The sequence below is a fragment of the Coturnix japonica genome, chromosome 1, assembly GCF_001577835.2.
Source record: "Coturnix japonica isolate 7356 chromosome 1, Coturnix japonica 2.1, whole genome shotgun sequence".
NCBI lineage: Eukaryota > Metazoa > Chordata > Aves > Galliformes > Phasianidae > Coturnix > Coturnix japonica.
The window spans coordinates 166,212,564-166,227,294 of NC_029516.1; the positions used below are offsets into that span (position 1 = coordinate 166,212,564).

At 42.5% G+C, this 14,731-nt stretch overlaps 1 protein-coding gene and 1 long non-coding RNA gene across 6 annotated transcripts in view; one reads left to right on the forward strand and one right to left on the reverse strand.

Moving 5' to 3' along the window:
* The window catches only part of CEP295 (centrosomal protein 295), a 37,322-nt gene extending 31,425 nt beyond the window's left edge, over positions 1-5,897 (reverse strand). For 2 of the 3 annotated variants that reach the window (XM_032442201.1, XM_015852282.2), the window contains exons 1-5: positions 5,789-5,895; positions 4,360-4,493; positions 3,273-3,473; positions 2,505-2,629; positions 1,659-1,752 (exon numbers count right to left, since the gene is read on the reverse strand). In XM_032442201.1, the coding sequence (XP_032298092.1) occupies positions 1,659-1,752; positions 2,505-2,629; positions 3,273-3,473; positions 4,360-4,467 (528 nt within the window). In that variant the 5' untranslated portion in view covers positions 4,468-4,493; positions 5,789-5,895. Of the gene's footprint in view, positions 1-1,658; positions 1,753-2,504; positions 2,630-3,272; positions 3,474-4,359; positions 4,494-5,788 lie in introns of all 3 variants that reach the window. The other variant, XM_032442200.1, reaches the window with a different exon arrangement.
* A 3-nt stretch (positions 5,898-5,900) lies between these two features.
* Positions 5,901-14,440, forward strand: LOC107308442. Of its 3 annotated transcripts, none has more exons than XR_004305989.1 (4): positions 5,901-5,989; positions 7,417-7,905; positions 14,025-14,083; positions 14,217-14,440. It is a non-coding gene; the product is annotated as an uncharacterized LOC107308442 (long non-coding RNA). The 3 variants fall into 3 exon arrangements; XR_001552803.2 differs by having other exon boundaries at positions 7,417-7,520; XR_004305988.1 differs by having other exon boundaries at positions 5,912-5,989; positions 7,421-7,520.
* The last annotated feature ends 291 nt before the right edge of the window (positions 14,441-14,731 follow it).

Sequence of the window (14,731 nt, forward strand, 5' to 3'; positions counted from 1 at the left end):
ACTTATGAGCATAATGATAGGGACGAGGACAGGACGTTGTGAGCATAATGATAAGGAGCTAGGAGATATGGTTCAGGGGTTTCCTGTAGGTATGGTGAAGGGAGGACGGCTGGACTAGATGATCTTATAGGTCCTTTCCAACCTTGTGATTCTATGATTCTACAAAGAATACTTAGAAAGCTTGATAACTGAGAGCATCTATCAGCACGCAGCAAACTCCTCCACAAAAGTCAGCATTCATCATGGAGTTTTACCTTCCTCTTTCAAGAGCAACAGCATAATTCAGAAGTGCTTGTGTTTTAATGCTCTAATACAAATCCCACACAACAGCTGCCATATCCACCTGCATACAGAGCAACTTCAGATCCACAACATAATTACACATAACGGTAAAATAATCTTTCTCAAGTACAGACTTTGTGTATAGAACTCAGAGTCTATTATGTTCGGTTTATTAAACTACCAGGAAAAAGAGCATTTTCTATAACCTCACTGAAAAGTGTTTATACAAACAGCAGCAAGAATTTTTTTAAACAAGTTTCAAGTATACAACCATGTGTCAGCTCTTATCTGAAAGATATTCTGAGCACTGAGCAACCACATCTCCCTTTATTTGGCTCAGATTGATGTTCTCACAAGGAACAACCCCAAACACTTGCTTTAATCCTCACACAGCCAACTTCCACAATAAGAAAACACCGGGCAGCAAATAAGATCTGCATAGGAGTGTGCAGTAAAGTATACAAATAAAGGTAAGTAAGCATCCCTCATTTAATCATTCTGAAAACAACGAGAGTCAGACCTTACTCGGTTTCTCCAGATGCATCAGTTCCTCTGTCTTTCAAGACAGGGACCTACACCTCAGGTGCTGAGTGCAGCTGGGAAAAAGCTCTCATTACAGTGGCTCTGAGAGAGACCAGATTAATCTTTCTTTAGTAAATACCCAAATCCTTTATTTTCTTGTCTGTGGTCAGAATATTACTGAGTCTGACAGTCTGAAAGGTCACAACATATTAGATACCAAACTCTGTATTAAAAGAGTTCTGTTAGTAAATTTACTTCAAAAGTTAATTACACAATAAAAAAAGCACGTCATGTTCTTAGAATCAGAAATTGCTCAGGTTGGAAAAGACCTTAAAGATCTTCGAGTCCAACCACAACCTAAGCATACATACTACCTTTATTCCATAACACTATATTTTACACTGTAACACTACATTTTGTAGTTCAGATCTGCAGTTCTATTCAGAATATAACTGAAGTCAAAAGAAGCATGAAGGAGATGCAAAGTCATTCCCCTAAAAAGGCACAGCACAGAATTAAAACCACAGCTTTTAGCCCTGAGTTATTATCAAAATTCAACAGCCTACCACAGTTTTTGCCTTCCCTGAAAGAAACAGAAGAAAGAAAAAAATAAACAAAGCAAGTAAGGCAGAAGAAAGCAAAATACAATGCTTACTGCTGAGCATCCTGATCTAGCAGGTGGCAACCCTTGGCAGCACATTCCTTAAGGTCCATTCTGACCCAAGCCATTCCATGAGCCTAATGACACTGTACCATTATGGCAGACAACTGAGGCTATATGTGCTAACTGGGATAGACAGCACACTGTATTGACACAAGGCATCCTGAAATCGTGCACTATTATAGATACATACTTCAAGAGGATGTGGCAGAGGAGGTGGCAGGCTCGCAACCCTGGCTGCTCTTTCTCTTTCCACATCCAGAGCGTGCTTACGTGCGTCGATTCGACTTGCAAATAAAGGAAGAGAGAAAGAAAATGATTCAAGAACCAATGACAGCACTGTGCAACATAATAGGCAAACCCAAAAATCCAAGCAGTTAGTTCATTTAACTGCTAAGGATGAGCAAACACATGGAGGAATCAACAGAACTGAAAGGCAGCAATAAGAAATTAACCTCTTGAGGTAATGCAAAAACATTAATAACATACATGTTTCTTGAGATCAAAGCAAAACCTCACTTTTCAGTTCTATTTTCAGACAGCTCCGCATCGCTGTCACGTATTTTAATTGCCCAACTGTGTACAAAGCTGAGCATTCAATCAGTAGGTGTCAGCTCTACTCAAGCTCAACTATCCCAAGAGCACACAGTTCATTTTTCATGCCAGCTCAGGTTCAGACTGTGTCAAATGCAACATGTCCTTTTTTCAAGTCAGTAACTTTCCATGGTGACCGAACTGAGAACACATCTTGACCTGTCACTGAATAGCTACCAGCCAACAGTGTGCACTGAACACAGTGAGGTGAAAGGCTGCCTGGCCACCAACAGTGGCTCAGGTCTGCTTGTATACCTGGCATTTCAATCTTGGATGTAAAACTACAAACGTTATCAAAACTCATAAGTCAGCCCACAAGCCTGACTACATTAACCCAGAGCATTTCAAAACTAAACAGCTCCAAGCATCGGGAATTTTGCCTTTCACTCTGTCACATCGCTGAAGTACACTCTGTGCTTAAAGAAACTAAATAACTGTTGCATACCGGGTTTGTTCACAGAGTAATCTCTCTTTCTGCAACTTATGTTCTTTCAGGGCTTTCTTATGTCGCTTCTCCGCTTTTTGCTTCCTTTCCTCTGCTTGCTTTGCCAGGGCTTCTAAATCAGGTTCCTTAACAAAGATATCACAAGCATTTAATACACAATTTTATTTACATCTCGTACTATCAGTATCAAGTTCAAAATTAAATACTGAAGTAGGAATCAGAAGCCTGAAATCCTTCCCCACCATATTAAAAATTCTCTGAATAATCATTTTTTCTCCTCTGTTATCTTCTGAAAAGAGAATAAAGACAACAGAGGAGAAATCTGCCTACAGCAAAAAACTTGACTCAGCTGATATAACCAAATGCTGATATGGGAATCTAAGCATCTTTCTTAATCTCCTCATAATAACAGTAATATAAACATACTCACACATCTTAGTAGTGCTGATTAATCTGTAAAGATAAAGCACCTTGCTATCTCTTGGCCATTAATTAAAACAATTATGTATCAGTGCAAATCTATGGAATCTATGCATTTTCACCCAACAGCTTCAGCATTCCCTCAAACTGAGTCTACACAGACAGAAAACGGGTAAATAGCTGCAAAAGTAAACATTCCATTCTTCACTCTTTAGATATTACAGCTCCCAGATTGAGAATATTAAAACAAACAAACAAAAAACAACAAATCAACCAAAAGACAGGCAGACTCATTACTTCTACAACACCAAGTATTTCTATGACAACAACATTAAGCTGTTTACTTACATTTTCCTTGGCTTGGCGGTGACCCTCACCAACAGCTCTTAAGCTTGATAAAAACAGTTTTTCTAAAGCCTTCATCTTCTCCTCTTGTGCCTTCTGCCATTCAGCTCTCAGTGTCTCCTCTAACTGATGTAGCTTCTCTGCCCTCCTCTGCTTTACTTTCTGCCTTATTTGTGAGGATATATACTTCTGTTGCTCTCTAACCTGTAGTAATAGAATTCATGTTTTGACAGTAACATTAAAGGTGAAGAATGTTTTTGAACAAAGTATTTCCGTAACACGCTCTACTTGTACACCTTTCCACTTCACAGAATCACAGAATTGTAGGGGTTGGAAGGGACCTCTAGAGATCGAGTCCAACCCCCCTGCCAAAGCAGGCCCATACACCATGTCACACAGGTAGGTGTCCAGTTGGGTCTTGAGTATCTCCAGAGGAAGGAGACTCCACCACCTCCCTGGGCAGCCTGTTCCAGTGCTCCGTCACCCTCACTAGTAAAGAAGTTCTTCCGCACATTCGTGAGGACTTCCTATGCTGTACTTTCATCCCATTACTCCTAGTCCTGTCCCCACACACTACTGAAAAAGACCAGCCTCACCACTATGGCCCCACACCTCAGGTATTTTATAAACCTGGATCAAGTCCCCTCTCAGCCTTCTTTTTTTCAGGCTAAACAGACCCATTCCCTAAGTCTCACCTCATAGGGGAGATGCTCCAGGCCCTTCACCATCTTTAGTGCCCCTCCGCTGGACTCTTTCCAAGAGATCCCTGTCTTTTTTGTACTGGGGAGCCCAGAACTGGACACAATATTCCAGATGAGGCCTCACCATGGCAGAGTAGAGGGGGAGAATCAGCTCCCTCGACCTGCTGGACACGCTCTTTTTAATGCACCCCAGGATGCCATTGGCCTTTTTGGCTACAAGGGCACACTGCTGGCTAACATGCACATACTTGTAAATTAACACAGCAATGGAAAATAATTCACAATCTAAATATAAGCCTAATATTATTACAGTGAAGATGCTAACTTAGCTATGAAATAAAACTTATTTTCCATTATGGAAGAGACAACTTGCAAAAATAGAAGCATACTTGCTGCAGCCTCAGCTTTCGCCTTCTTTCATATTCTTCTTTCAGAAGCATGGTTTCTTCATTAGGACTAAGCCTCAGTTTCCCAACTCTTGATGCTTTCCTCTTCATCTCTGGAAACACAGATGAATCAATTTCTGTAGGATAATGGAAAACAGAGATTTGGGTACAAGTGACATAAGATAGCTATAGGAAAAAAACATATTGCTATGATCTTACAAAGCTATCAAGGTATAAGGAGTATGAGCTATTTATGCCTGTTCCATTTGCATCCAACAGCTCTGCCAGCCATAAAAGGCAGTTCCATGAACTATTCTGTCATATAATCTACCATAGGGAACCTGCCTTACAAGAGGAGCTGGACTTCATAATCCCCACAAGTCCCTTCCAACTCCTAATGTTCAATGACTCGATGTAGCAAGCACTGCAACAGTATTATTTCCAAAATCTACATCAGGGACTAAAAAGTCACACCTTAAAGTGAATAACAAGCACTGTTCCACTCCTTGGAAGCCAAAAAGTTACCACAGCCCACACCATACAGTTAAAGCAGGCTGGTTATAACAATAGAGATGTAAGAATCAGAGACTGCTCACACAACCAACTGCAGCCCAACTTTGTCAAGTTCAGTACAGGATAAACAGGGACAAAAAGCTGTGGTTCCTGTCACAGCTGCTGAGGTACCAATCAAGCTTCACTCAATCACAGAATCATAGATCATAGAATCACTCAGGTTGGAAAAGACCTCCAAGATCATCAGGTCCAACCACAGCCAAACCATAGTACCCTAACTCTAACAACCCTCTGCTGAATCATAACTCTGAGCATCACAGGAGTTAGAAGGGACCTCTGGAAACCACTGAGTCCAACCCACTGCTAAAGCAGGTTCCCTACAGCGGGTTATACAGTAAAGCATCCAGATGGATCACGAATATCTGCAGAGAAGGAGACTCCACCTCTCTGTGCAGCCTGTCCCTGTGCTCCATCACACCCAAACTAAAGCTCTTCATGCTTATATGGAACATAAGCTGCTTCCGAAGTAACTCCTCCTGTTTATTCCCACAGGAACCACACAGAGCCCTATCACAGAATCACAGAATTGTAGGGGTTGAAAGGGACCTCTAGAGATCATCGAGTCCAACCCCCCTGCCAAAGCAGGCTCCATACACCACATCACACAGGTAAGCGTCCAGGTGGGTCTTGAATATCTCCAGAGAAGGAGACTCCACCACCTCCCTGGGCAGCCTGTTCCAGTGCTCCGTCACCCTCACTGTAAAGAAGTTCTTACAGAACTATAACGCTATTTGATAGAGCAAATACTCGCGGAACGCCGCCCACCCCTCAGCCCCTCACTTCAGCGCCTCAAAGCGGTTTAATGAGAGATCCACAACCCCCCCCAACAGAGAGCCCCACCCGGAGCCTTCTCGGTCACCTGGAGCCGGGGACAACGAGACGGGAGAGAAGCGACGAGGAGATATAAGAAACCGAACAGCACGAAACAACCCGGAACAACAAGGAACAGCCCCACAGCCCTCAGGGCACAACGGCCGCAGCTCCCGCCTCCCGCCATAGCGCCAGCAAATCAGCGCGAGCGCGGCGGGAAACCGAGAGGAAACCGCCTCCTCAGGTCCCGGTTTGTGCCGATCCGTGTCACTGTGGTTCCGTGTGTGGCACCATGTGTTGGCTCGGCCCAAGATGTAGAGTAGAGGTGATCAGCCCCTCTGCTTTGCCCTGGTGAGGCCTCATCTGGAATATTGTGTCCAGTTCTGGGCTCCCCAGTACAAAAAAGACAGGGATCTCTTGGAAAGAGTCCAGCGGAGGGCCACTAAGATGGTGAAGGGCCTGGAGCATCTCCCCTGTGAGGAGAGACTTAGGGAACCGGGTCTGTTTAGCCTTGAGAAAAGAAGGCTGAGAGGGGACTTGATCCATGTTTATAAATACCTGAGGTGTGGGAGCCATAGTGGTGAGGCTGGTCTCTTTTCAGTAGTGCGTGGGGACAGGACTAGGGGTAATGGGATGAAAGTACAGCATAGGAAGTTCCGCACGAATGTGCACAAGAACTTCTTTACAGTGAGGGTGACGGAGCACTGGAACAGGCTGCCCAGGGAGGTGGTGGAGTCTCCTTCTCTGGAGACATTCAAGACGCGCCTGGACGCCTACCTGTGTGACATGGTGTAGGGAGCCTGCTTTGGCAGGGGGGTTGGACTCGATGATCTCTAGAGGTCCCTTCCAACCCCTACAGTTCTGTGATTCTGTGTGACTTCCGTGCTATAGGATCATTTAGGGAGATAATTTCCTTCCTGTGAAGCACCTTGCTACAAACTGCTCCCTGTAATAGCTGGCTACAAAGTTAATACCTGATCTACCTTAAAGACAGCCAGATGTTTCACAGTATGCACAGTGAATACATTAAACTTAAGCAGTGTCCTTCCGAATGTATTTTCCATTCTCCTTATTGGATTTTTTTGTCCTTCAGCATTTTCATTTGCAGTGCTCTGTGCAATAACAGCTCTTCTAAATAGGTTTATCCTGCAGGTCAGCAGGTAAAAATAAAAAATAATATAAAAAACTGAAGGCAGTCTATTAAGAGAGTAAATGAGATTATGGATTTTATAGCCCTCTTATAAGATGTGAAAGAGGTCAAATATATGCTGCAGAAAAAAAGAAGTTATGAAACCTATGTGTACTGCATAAGAACTTTATTTCAAGGTGTTTTCTCGTCAGCATATTACAGATTTATTTCTGCTGTCCCTTAATTTTCATACGTATACTTAAAACCAGAGATTTAGCAGCTATTTTAATATGATAATGCTTTCTGTGCTTTAATACACCCGTTTGAATTGCAGTATTGCAGGCCTATGTTAATTCTTTCCTCTTAGGAAGTAGGTGTGTTCCTTTTATAAGGGCTGTGTAGTGATGGGCAGCTGGGCACATATGAAACTGGAGATAATAGTTCCCATGCACTTCAACTGCCAGTCATATTTCTCCTATGGGTAAAGGAATGTACTTAGAAGAGTTATCTATAAATTCATAAGGGGTAAATATGAACTTATTTTCCAGACAGGCCACCAGCTACCTTGGAATATGGCTTTGAAGAGCAGAGAACACTTGTTGACCAACCTGTGAACCACCAAGAGAGATGCTGGCACAGACACATTGTCTTGGTATGCTGTATTTCTGGATCTGAGATCAGTCTGAGAGAACAGATTCCCTGCTCAAGGGCATGGTGAATAGACCAGATTTATCTCTTATTGCCACACAGGGGTGCTTGCTTCTTTCTGTGTTATAAATTCTTTGCTGGCTGCCGTGTCCCTCGCTCTTATGGAGGAAGGCTGGTTTTTGCAGGTTTTTCTGCCTTTTTGGCTGAACAGGTTTTCTGAGCTCTGCTAATGGAACAGTACAACCACCTGACAGCTCACCCTGGCACTCTGCAAGAATTCAGTGTTCTCCTTGATAAGGTCTGAAGGAAGAGCTTTAAAGAAAGTGTCATATTCAGACACTACTCCCCCCTCACACCCCATCCCAAGAGCTCCAGCACCTCATTAGATGGTAATGCAGTTTTTTGTTTCTTGTCTCCTTCTTGCTGATTACTGAAGTATCTGAATAAAATAAGAGCTTCACTCAGTTTGAATTGGCTATTCTCCGCATTCAGCCTTCCTCAGTGTCACATAGCATATTATTATATGCTCTTAAATGTTTCCCTATGGCTCGTTTTGTTTTGATCCGTGATTACTTTTGTCATGCTGTTTCATCTTTGTTAGCACTTAACAATGAATATCTAATTACCACGACCACCAGCAACTAACAGGAATGTGGTTTTACAAAGGTTTGCGATCCTTTGGTTAATATGATCTCAAAATCACCGTGTGTTTTTGTTAAACAATTCGATTTAAGTGCAGTTTTTATACGTAAACCTTGCAAAGACAGATGGTTCCTAACAAGAAGAAAAAGCTGATTTTCATTTTAGAAGCTGAGTGATACAGTGTGTGCAGCCCATGCAGGCACAGCCTACAATAGTCTCTGCCCAAGACTGATTTTGAAATAAATTTTCTTGACAGTTGAGGAAGAATAACTTTCATTATTATGCTCCTTGTCATGTAGGAGAGGCTGAGGAGCTACACGTTCTAGTGCCATACTAAGAACATTGCCTGTATAGACTCCCTACTTGCAGTTTCTAGTCATTAGAAAGATGCTAAAGGCTAAAACAAAAACTGCTACTATTTCTCCAACCTAACCTTGGCTTTCTTTATACTATTTACCTTCTCCATTCGATTGCTTGTGTTTGTTATACGTAGGAAGACTAGCAAAGGGAATCAGAAACTAGCACTGGATAATGTTTTTTGGCATGAATTCTCCCTTGGCACTGTCCAGCACATTAAGTGTATATTGAAAGTGTCTGCTGAAATTTTCACAAGCCTCATATTCTCTCAAAATGCCATCCAAAGGCTGTATTGTAAGCAATAAAATTAATGTAAGAACATTTGGAAGGCTTCGGGTCTACAAACTGCTGAAGAACAGGTAAAAGGTTCTGGATGATATTTTAAGGAAAAAGAAGAGTAAATGTTCAGCTTTGGCCAGTTTGATAAGTGATGAAAGGATTCAATCAGAATACCTTAGAATGTCTCAATAGTCATTTGCACACAAGTCAGTGCAAGCTGTGTGCTAGGTACTAGGAGCTGCAAGATGTGGTTTAGTGGTCACTGGCACCTTCCACCATCACTGGCTGAAACGCAGAGGGAGATAAAGAATGCGGGTTCCTCTCAAAAATGTACCTGTCATTATCATGAAATTATCCATTAAATGACCATGATGTTCTTTATGAAATACCAACAGAATGTTAATGGAGAGAAGAGTGGATCCAAGCCCTCACAGCCTGAATCAAACAGACTATATGATCAGACAGACCTGCAGTACACCAGGTTACCATCCTATCACAAATTATCTTTGATGTTTTCTTTAGTAGAGAGAAACTGATTCTGTAGATGGAGTCATTAGAAGGCTTTATGGAAGGAACAGGTCTCAAAGAGAACCTTAAAAAGTCAAGTTTGGTAAAGAATTTACAAGGCTTGAGAACGGATTTGCACCAGGATGAGGGACGTGGAAAAAAACTGTTTAGTTTTCTGGGAGATCATAGATTTTAGTGCAGGTATCCTCAGCTTAGTAGGGCTTAATTTGATAAATGCAACTGAGCTCCAGAATTCCGATCTCGATAAGCCTTCTTAATAAAACTTCTAGATTTGCTTTTACATGCTCACAGAATCACAGAATGGACCAGATTGGAAGGGACCTCAAGGATCATGAAGCTCCAACCCCTCCACCACAGTCACAGCTGCCAATATTAATTCTAGACCAGTCTACCCAGGGCCCCATCCATGGCCTTGAACACCTCCAGGGACGGAGCATCCACAGCCTCTGTGGGCAGCCTGTGCCATCACCTCCCCACTCTCATATTAAAGAACTTCCCCCTTGACATCCAACCTAAATCTTCCCTCTTTCAACTTAAAACCACTTCCCCTTGTCCTGCTGTTATCTGTCCCTGTAAGGGATTGACTCCCTTCCTGTTTATTGACTCCCTTGAGGTACTATAAGGCTGCAATGAGGTCACCCCACAATCTTCTTTTCTCCAGGCTGAACAATCCCAGCTTTCTGAGCTTGTCTTCATAGGAGAGGTGTTCCAGCCCTCTGATCATCTTTGTGACCCTCCTTGGGGCCCTCTCCAACAGCTCTCTGTCCTTCTTGTATTGGTGGCCCCAGACCTGGGCACAGCACTCCAGATGGGGCCTCACGAGGGCAGAGTAGAGAGGGACAGTCACCTCCCTGTCCCTGCTGGCCACCTCTCTTCTGATGGAGCCCAGGATCCCATTTGCTTTCTGAGCTGCAGGAGCACACTGCTGGCTCATGTTAAGTTTTTAATCCACCAGGACCCTCAGGTCCTTCTCTGCAGGGCTACTTTCAAGGACTGCTCCTTCCAGTCTGTATATACGCCTGGGATTCTTCCAGCCCAACAGAACATGCTCAAGCTGTTCTGAGAACAACTCTTGTTGAAAGACAAGGGCAGCTGTATTATTTGCCCCAGCAATGTCCTTGGCAAAGGAAAACCATTCTTTCCCACTGGCCAATAAAATTACTTCAATCTGCTTCCTTAAGTGATTGTTGCTCATCCAAAATTTCATTGCTGTCCTTTTTAGAGGATAATTTAATTGTTTTATGTTTATAGATGCAAAGTAATAACCTTAGATTTACATAGAGCTAATTTCTTTCTTTGTGAGTGTGTTCTGTAGGATGTGTGCAATTAAGCTTCAGTGGGAGGATACAGGAAACATGATTAATGGATCAAAGAGACACCATCTAAGGGAAATGCATATAATGCCAAGGGAGATAATGCTCCATTTCATAATAGTTATGCAAATATGCCAAATGTTGGAGAATTCAATTAATATTTGACAAATAGATATTCTGTGATGCAGGGTAAACACATATTGAGGAGCAAATAAAGCCCTGTTGCATGCCATCTATCAGCTTCCTCTCATGCAGACTGGGTTGGCTGGTCAGACAACTCATTCCCCTGCAGGTATCAAAGAGCAGCTGGGCATGAATCAGTGCCAGACTTGTATTTTGGATGAAGGAGAGTGACAAGGTTAAATTTTACGCACACAAGGCCAATCAGCACTTGTCATTGTCTCTCCCCAGATACTGGACTCTGCAGTTCTTGTTGAACTTCAAGACATTCCTGCCTGCCGACCTCTTCAACATGTCAAGGTTTCACTTGATGTCTGCACAGCCCTCTGGTGAACCAGCCACTCCTCCCAGTTCTGTGTCATGTCTGGGTTTACTGAAGGTGCACTCTACCCCTTCATCCAGAAACCAGAGAGGGAATGGCCTCAAGTTGCTCCGAGGAGACTGAGGTTGGATATTAGGAAAATTTTTTTCTCTGAAAGAGTGGTTAGGAGCTGGAATGAGCTGCCCAGAGAGGTGGTGGAGTCACTGTCCCTGGAGGTGTACAAGGCGCACTAAGGGACATTATTTAGGGAGGAAATACTGTGTTCTGTGAACAACTGGACTGGATGATTTTGGAGGTCTCTTCCAACCTTGGTGATTTCATTATTCCATGATTCTATAATTGTAAGCAGTGCAGATGTAGGTGCTCTTGCTCTCACCTGTGCATCTTTTAAGTGTCTATTTTGTCTTCGTTTTTGACTGTAGGGAAAGATATAAACTATATTCTGTACTTTGAGATGTGTTCAGTCATTTGGATTCACTATGGTCGAGTCACAAGCTCTTAAGAAATCCTCACCTCTTCTGCTCAGCCATCTATTTAAATCAGACATAATGAATGTCCATAAACGTTGATGGCTTCCCAAGTTTATGGCTTTTATAACAAGCAGTTTTGCTACGATCTTTGAGTTACTGCTTCTAATAGATGACTTCCCTGTTGTCAGGGCTGATTCTGTTCTCAAAATGTATTAACCTAACCCAAATGCACACTGTAGTTAAATGTCTCCTGGCAGACATCCACCACTGGAATCAAGTAATGAACACTACCGAGCATTTTTCTGATTGGATATAGCATTCATAATTTTATCATACGATTCTTTACTATGCAGTATGTCCAATTAGATATAACGAGCTCTTTTTCAGGACAAGTTGGCCAAGCCGGTGCTACTGATAGTTCATAAGGGCTACAGGAAAAAGCACTTGATTAATTTATTTCCCAAATTAATTCATCATAGGAAACACTGTGGCTTCTTTTTCTCTTATCATGCAAGCACCTGCTTTTGGAAATCAAATCTCTTCCCAGTGTGTAATTTCCAGTGTTTGTTGCAATACCTTTACTTCTTATGGCAGATATTATTGCAACAAAGCATGTTTTAGCTTATCTTTCTTATGTCATGCTGATGAAACCACTCAGAGCAGTCTGATGATGTGGAAGCGGTAGCAATGCTGCTGTCACAGCATAATGCTACGGGCCAGATTGAGATCCTGCTTGTCACTGTCATTGGAAAAAGGAGGTCCAAACACTTAAGACAGTGATTCACAAGGAGGGTTTCTCTAATGAGGGGACAGAATTTTGTGTTGTGCCTCTATGGTTGTTTGGCAGGCCAGCTTTTTTCCATGGCAATAGCAGCGATGGGAGCAGCTCCATGGGATGGCCTCTGGAAATGGCCTCACTCCCACTCTGCTCTTCCTCGAAGTTCTTTACTATGAGTGGTGAGGTGCTGGAGCAGCTGCCCAGGGAGGTTGGGGATGCCCCATCCCTGGAGGTGTTCAAGGCCAGGTTGGATGGGGCCCTGGGCAGCCTGGTCCAGCATTGAATGTGGAGGTTGGTGGCCCTGCCTGTGGGAGAGGGTTTGGAGCTTCATGATCCTTGAGGTCCCTTCCAACCCAAGCCGTTCTGTGATTCTGTGATTCTATGATCACTTTGTGAATTGCAATATCTGAGGTATTAAGAATTAAAGTGACATTCTAGTTTGCATTGGATAGGTATATGCCAGGGCTTTCATGTCTGGTAACCTCACTACTACTTGCAAAGATGGTTCTCTTTTATATACAGAAATAACAAGACAGAAAAATGCTCAAAGGATTGCCTGAAAGCTGCAGGTCACTTCTGGCAATCATTAGTTTTCAGGCCACTGTTTTGCCCATGTGTATTTCATTCCTCCTCACTACATATATATAACAACAAATTGCTTTGCAGAATAAGAGCTGATGATTATAAACTTAGGATGTTCTCTTTGACTTGTCACAAATGAACAGCACACTGGAGGACGTAAGCACAGTTTACACTTAGTAATGTTTTGCTGTTCATTTATTTATATGCACCTGGGTGATTTCCCAATATAACAGGCCATACTTCTTTTCATAATGAGAGCAGTCATGGAAAAATTGCTCAAGGTGCTATAATGAAAGCCAAAATATTATGATGGCTCTTTGGCAGAGTGCGCTGAGCATGAATACCTGCGTGTTAACTGTTTCTTTCAGCTGTACAGTACAAAATCCTGCACTAACAGTAATATTAGTAGTAGAATTTTACACAGCAAAGAGTCAACATTCCTTAGACATCCTTGTGATAACCTGGGAGAGAGGGGAATGTCATTAACCCCATTTACAGTAACAACATTGGATTAGCATTGTAACTCCATTGATTTCCATGGAGTTGTTCCAAACTTACACCTGTAGATGTAATACTGAAACGAGTCCTCAAAAGATGGAGCCATTTGCTTGCAGTTATCCGGTCACACAGCTGCATGCTCAGGATTAAAAACTCAAGACATCAGTGCTTCCTTCTCCCTCACAATAAGACTTTCTGCTGAATCATAGAATTGCTCAGGTTGGGAAAGACCTTAAAGATCATCAAGTCCAACCACGACCTGACCATACTACCCTAACTAACAACCCTCCACTAAATCATGTCCCTCAGCACCACATCCAAACAGTTATAAACACATCCAGGGTGCGTGATTGTGGTGTTGACAAATGGCACATTTATGCCTTTAGCCAGGCTCATCTGAAAACAAACAGTGACAGAACCGAAATCTCACGTTGTTCTACCACTTGGTGCCTAGAAATAATTGCCCCTTGTCGAGCTTTGCATCCGATGGAAATAAATGAAGAAGAAATTATTTCTTATGAAATTCTATATGACCAGTAATGTGAATGTTTTTTTCTAGGTAAATTTAACAGCAGGGAGGAATAATGGGCTTCTGAAGATTGCCAATGAGCAAAGAATGTGAGTTAAAAGCCTTTTTATATGCAAATACTTTATGTTTTTTTTTTTCCCAGTTTTTGAAAGCAAAAGCACAATGGGACATCAGTTACTTTCATTTACATATGAATACCCAGAATTCACTTTCAATTTGCAGCTATTTCTGAGCCCTGGTACTACCTGACAGCATTTGAGGTCTGCAGTGAAGTGGGAGCTACCAACTCCTCGAGGCTGAGTGCAGAAATGAGAGGTCCACGCTTTTCTGTAGAAATTGAAAAGCTTTTTGCAAAATATCTGTTCATTTCCGAGTAAGTGGTGACAACAGCATTATTTGTGAGGAGGTACAGATCGAAAACACAAATACAACTCTCATGTTTTCGACTTAATTTCTTTCTGAGGTCTGCATTCTAAAAAATGGTGAGCTGTCAGTTGTTGTTTACTCAGGGCAGGTTTGGGATCTAAAGATGAAATCCAGCTTTACACTAATTTTCACTATTTACACGAAGGATCAGGACTGAGATTCAAAACAGGTCTAAGTCCTCCATGTTAATTTCCATGTTTGAGTGGCACTCTCTGGCTGAACAGGCAATGAGTGTGCAGGGCAGTTCTCTTGCTGGGGCAGAGCCATTCCTGAAGTGTTTAAATTCCTTCTTGAAGTTAGGTATGAGGCTT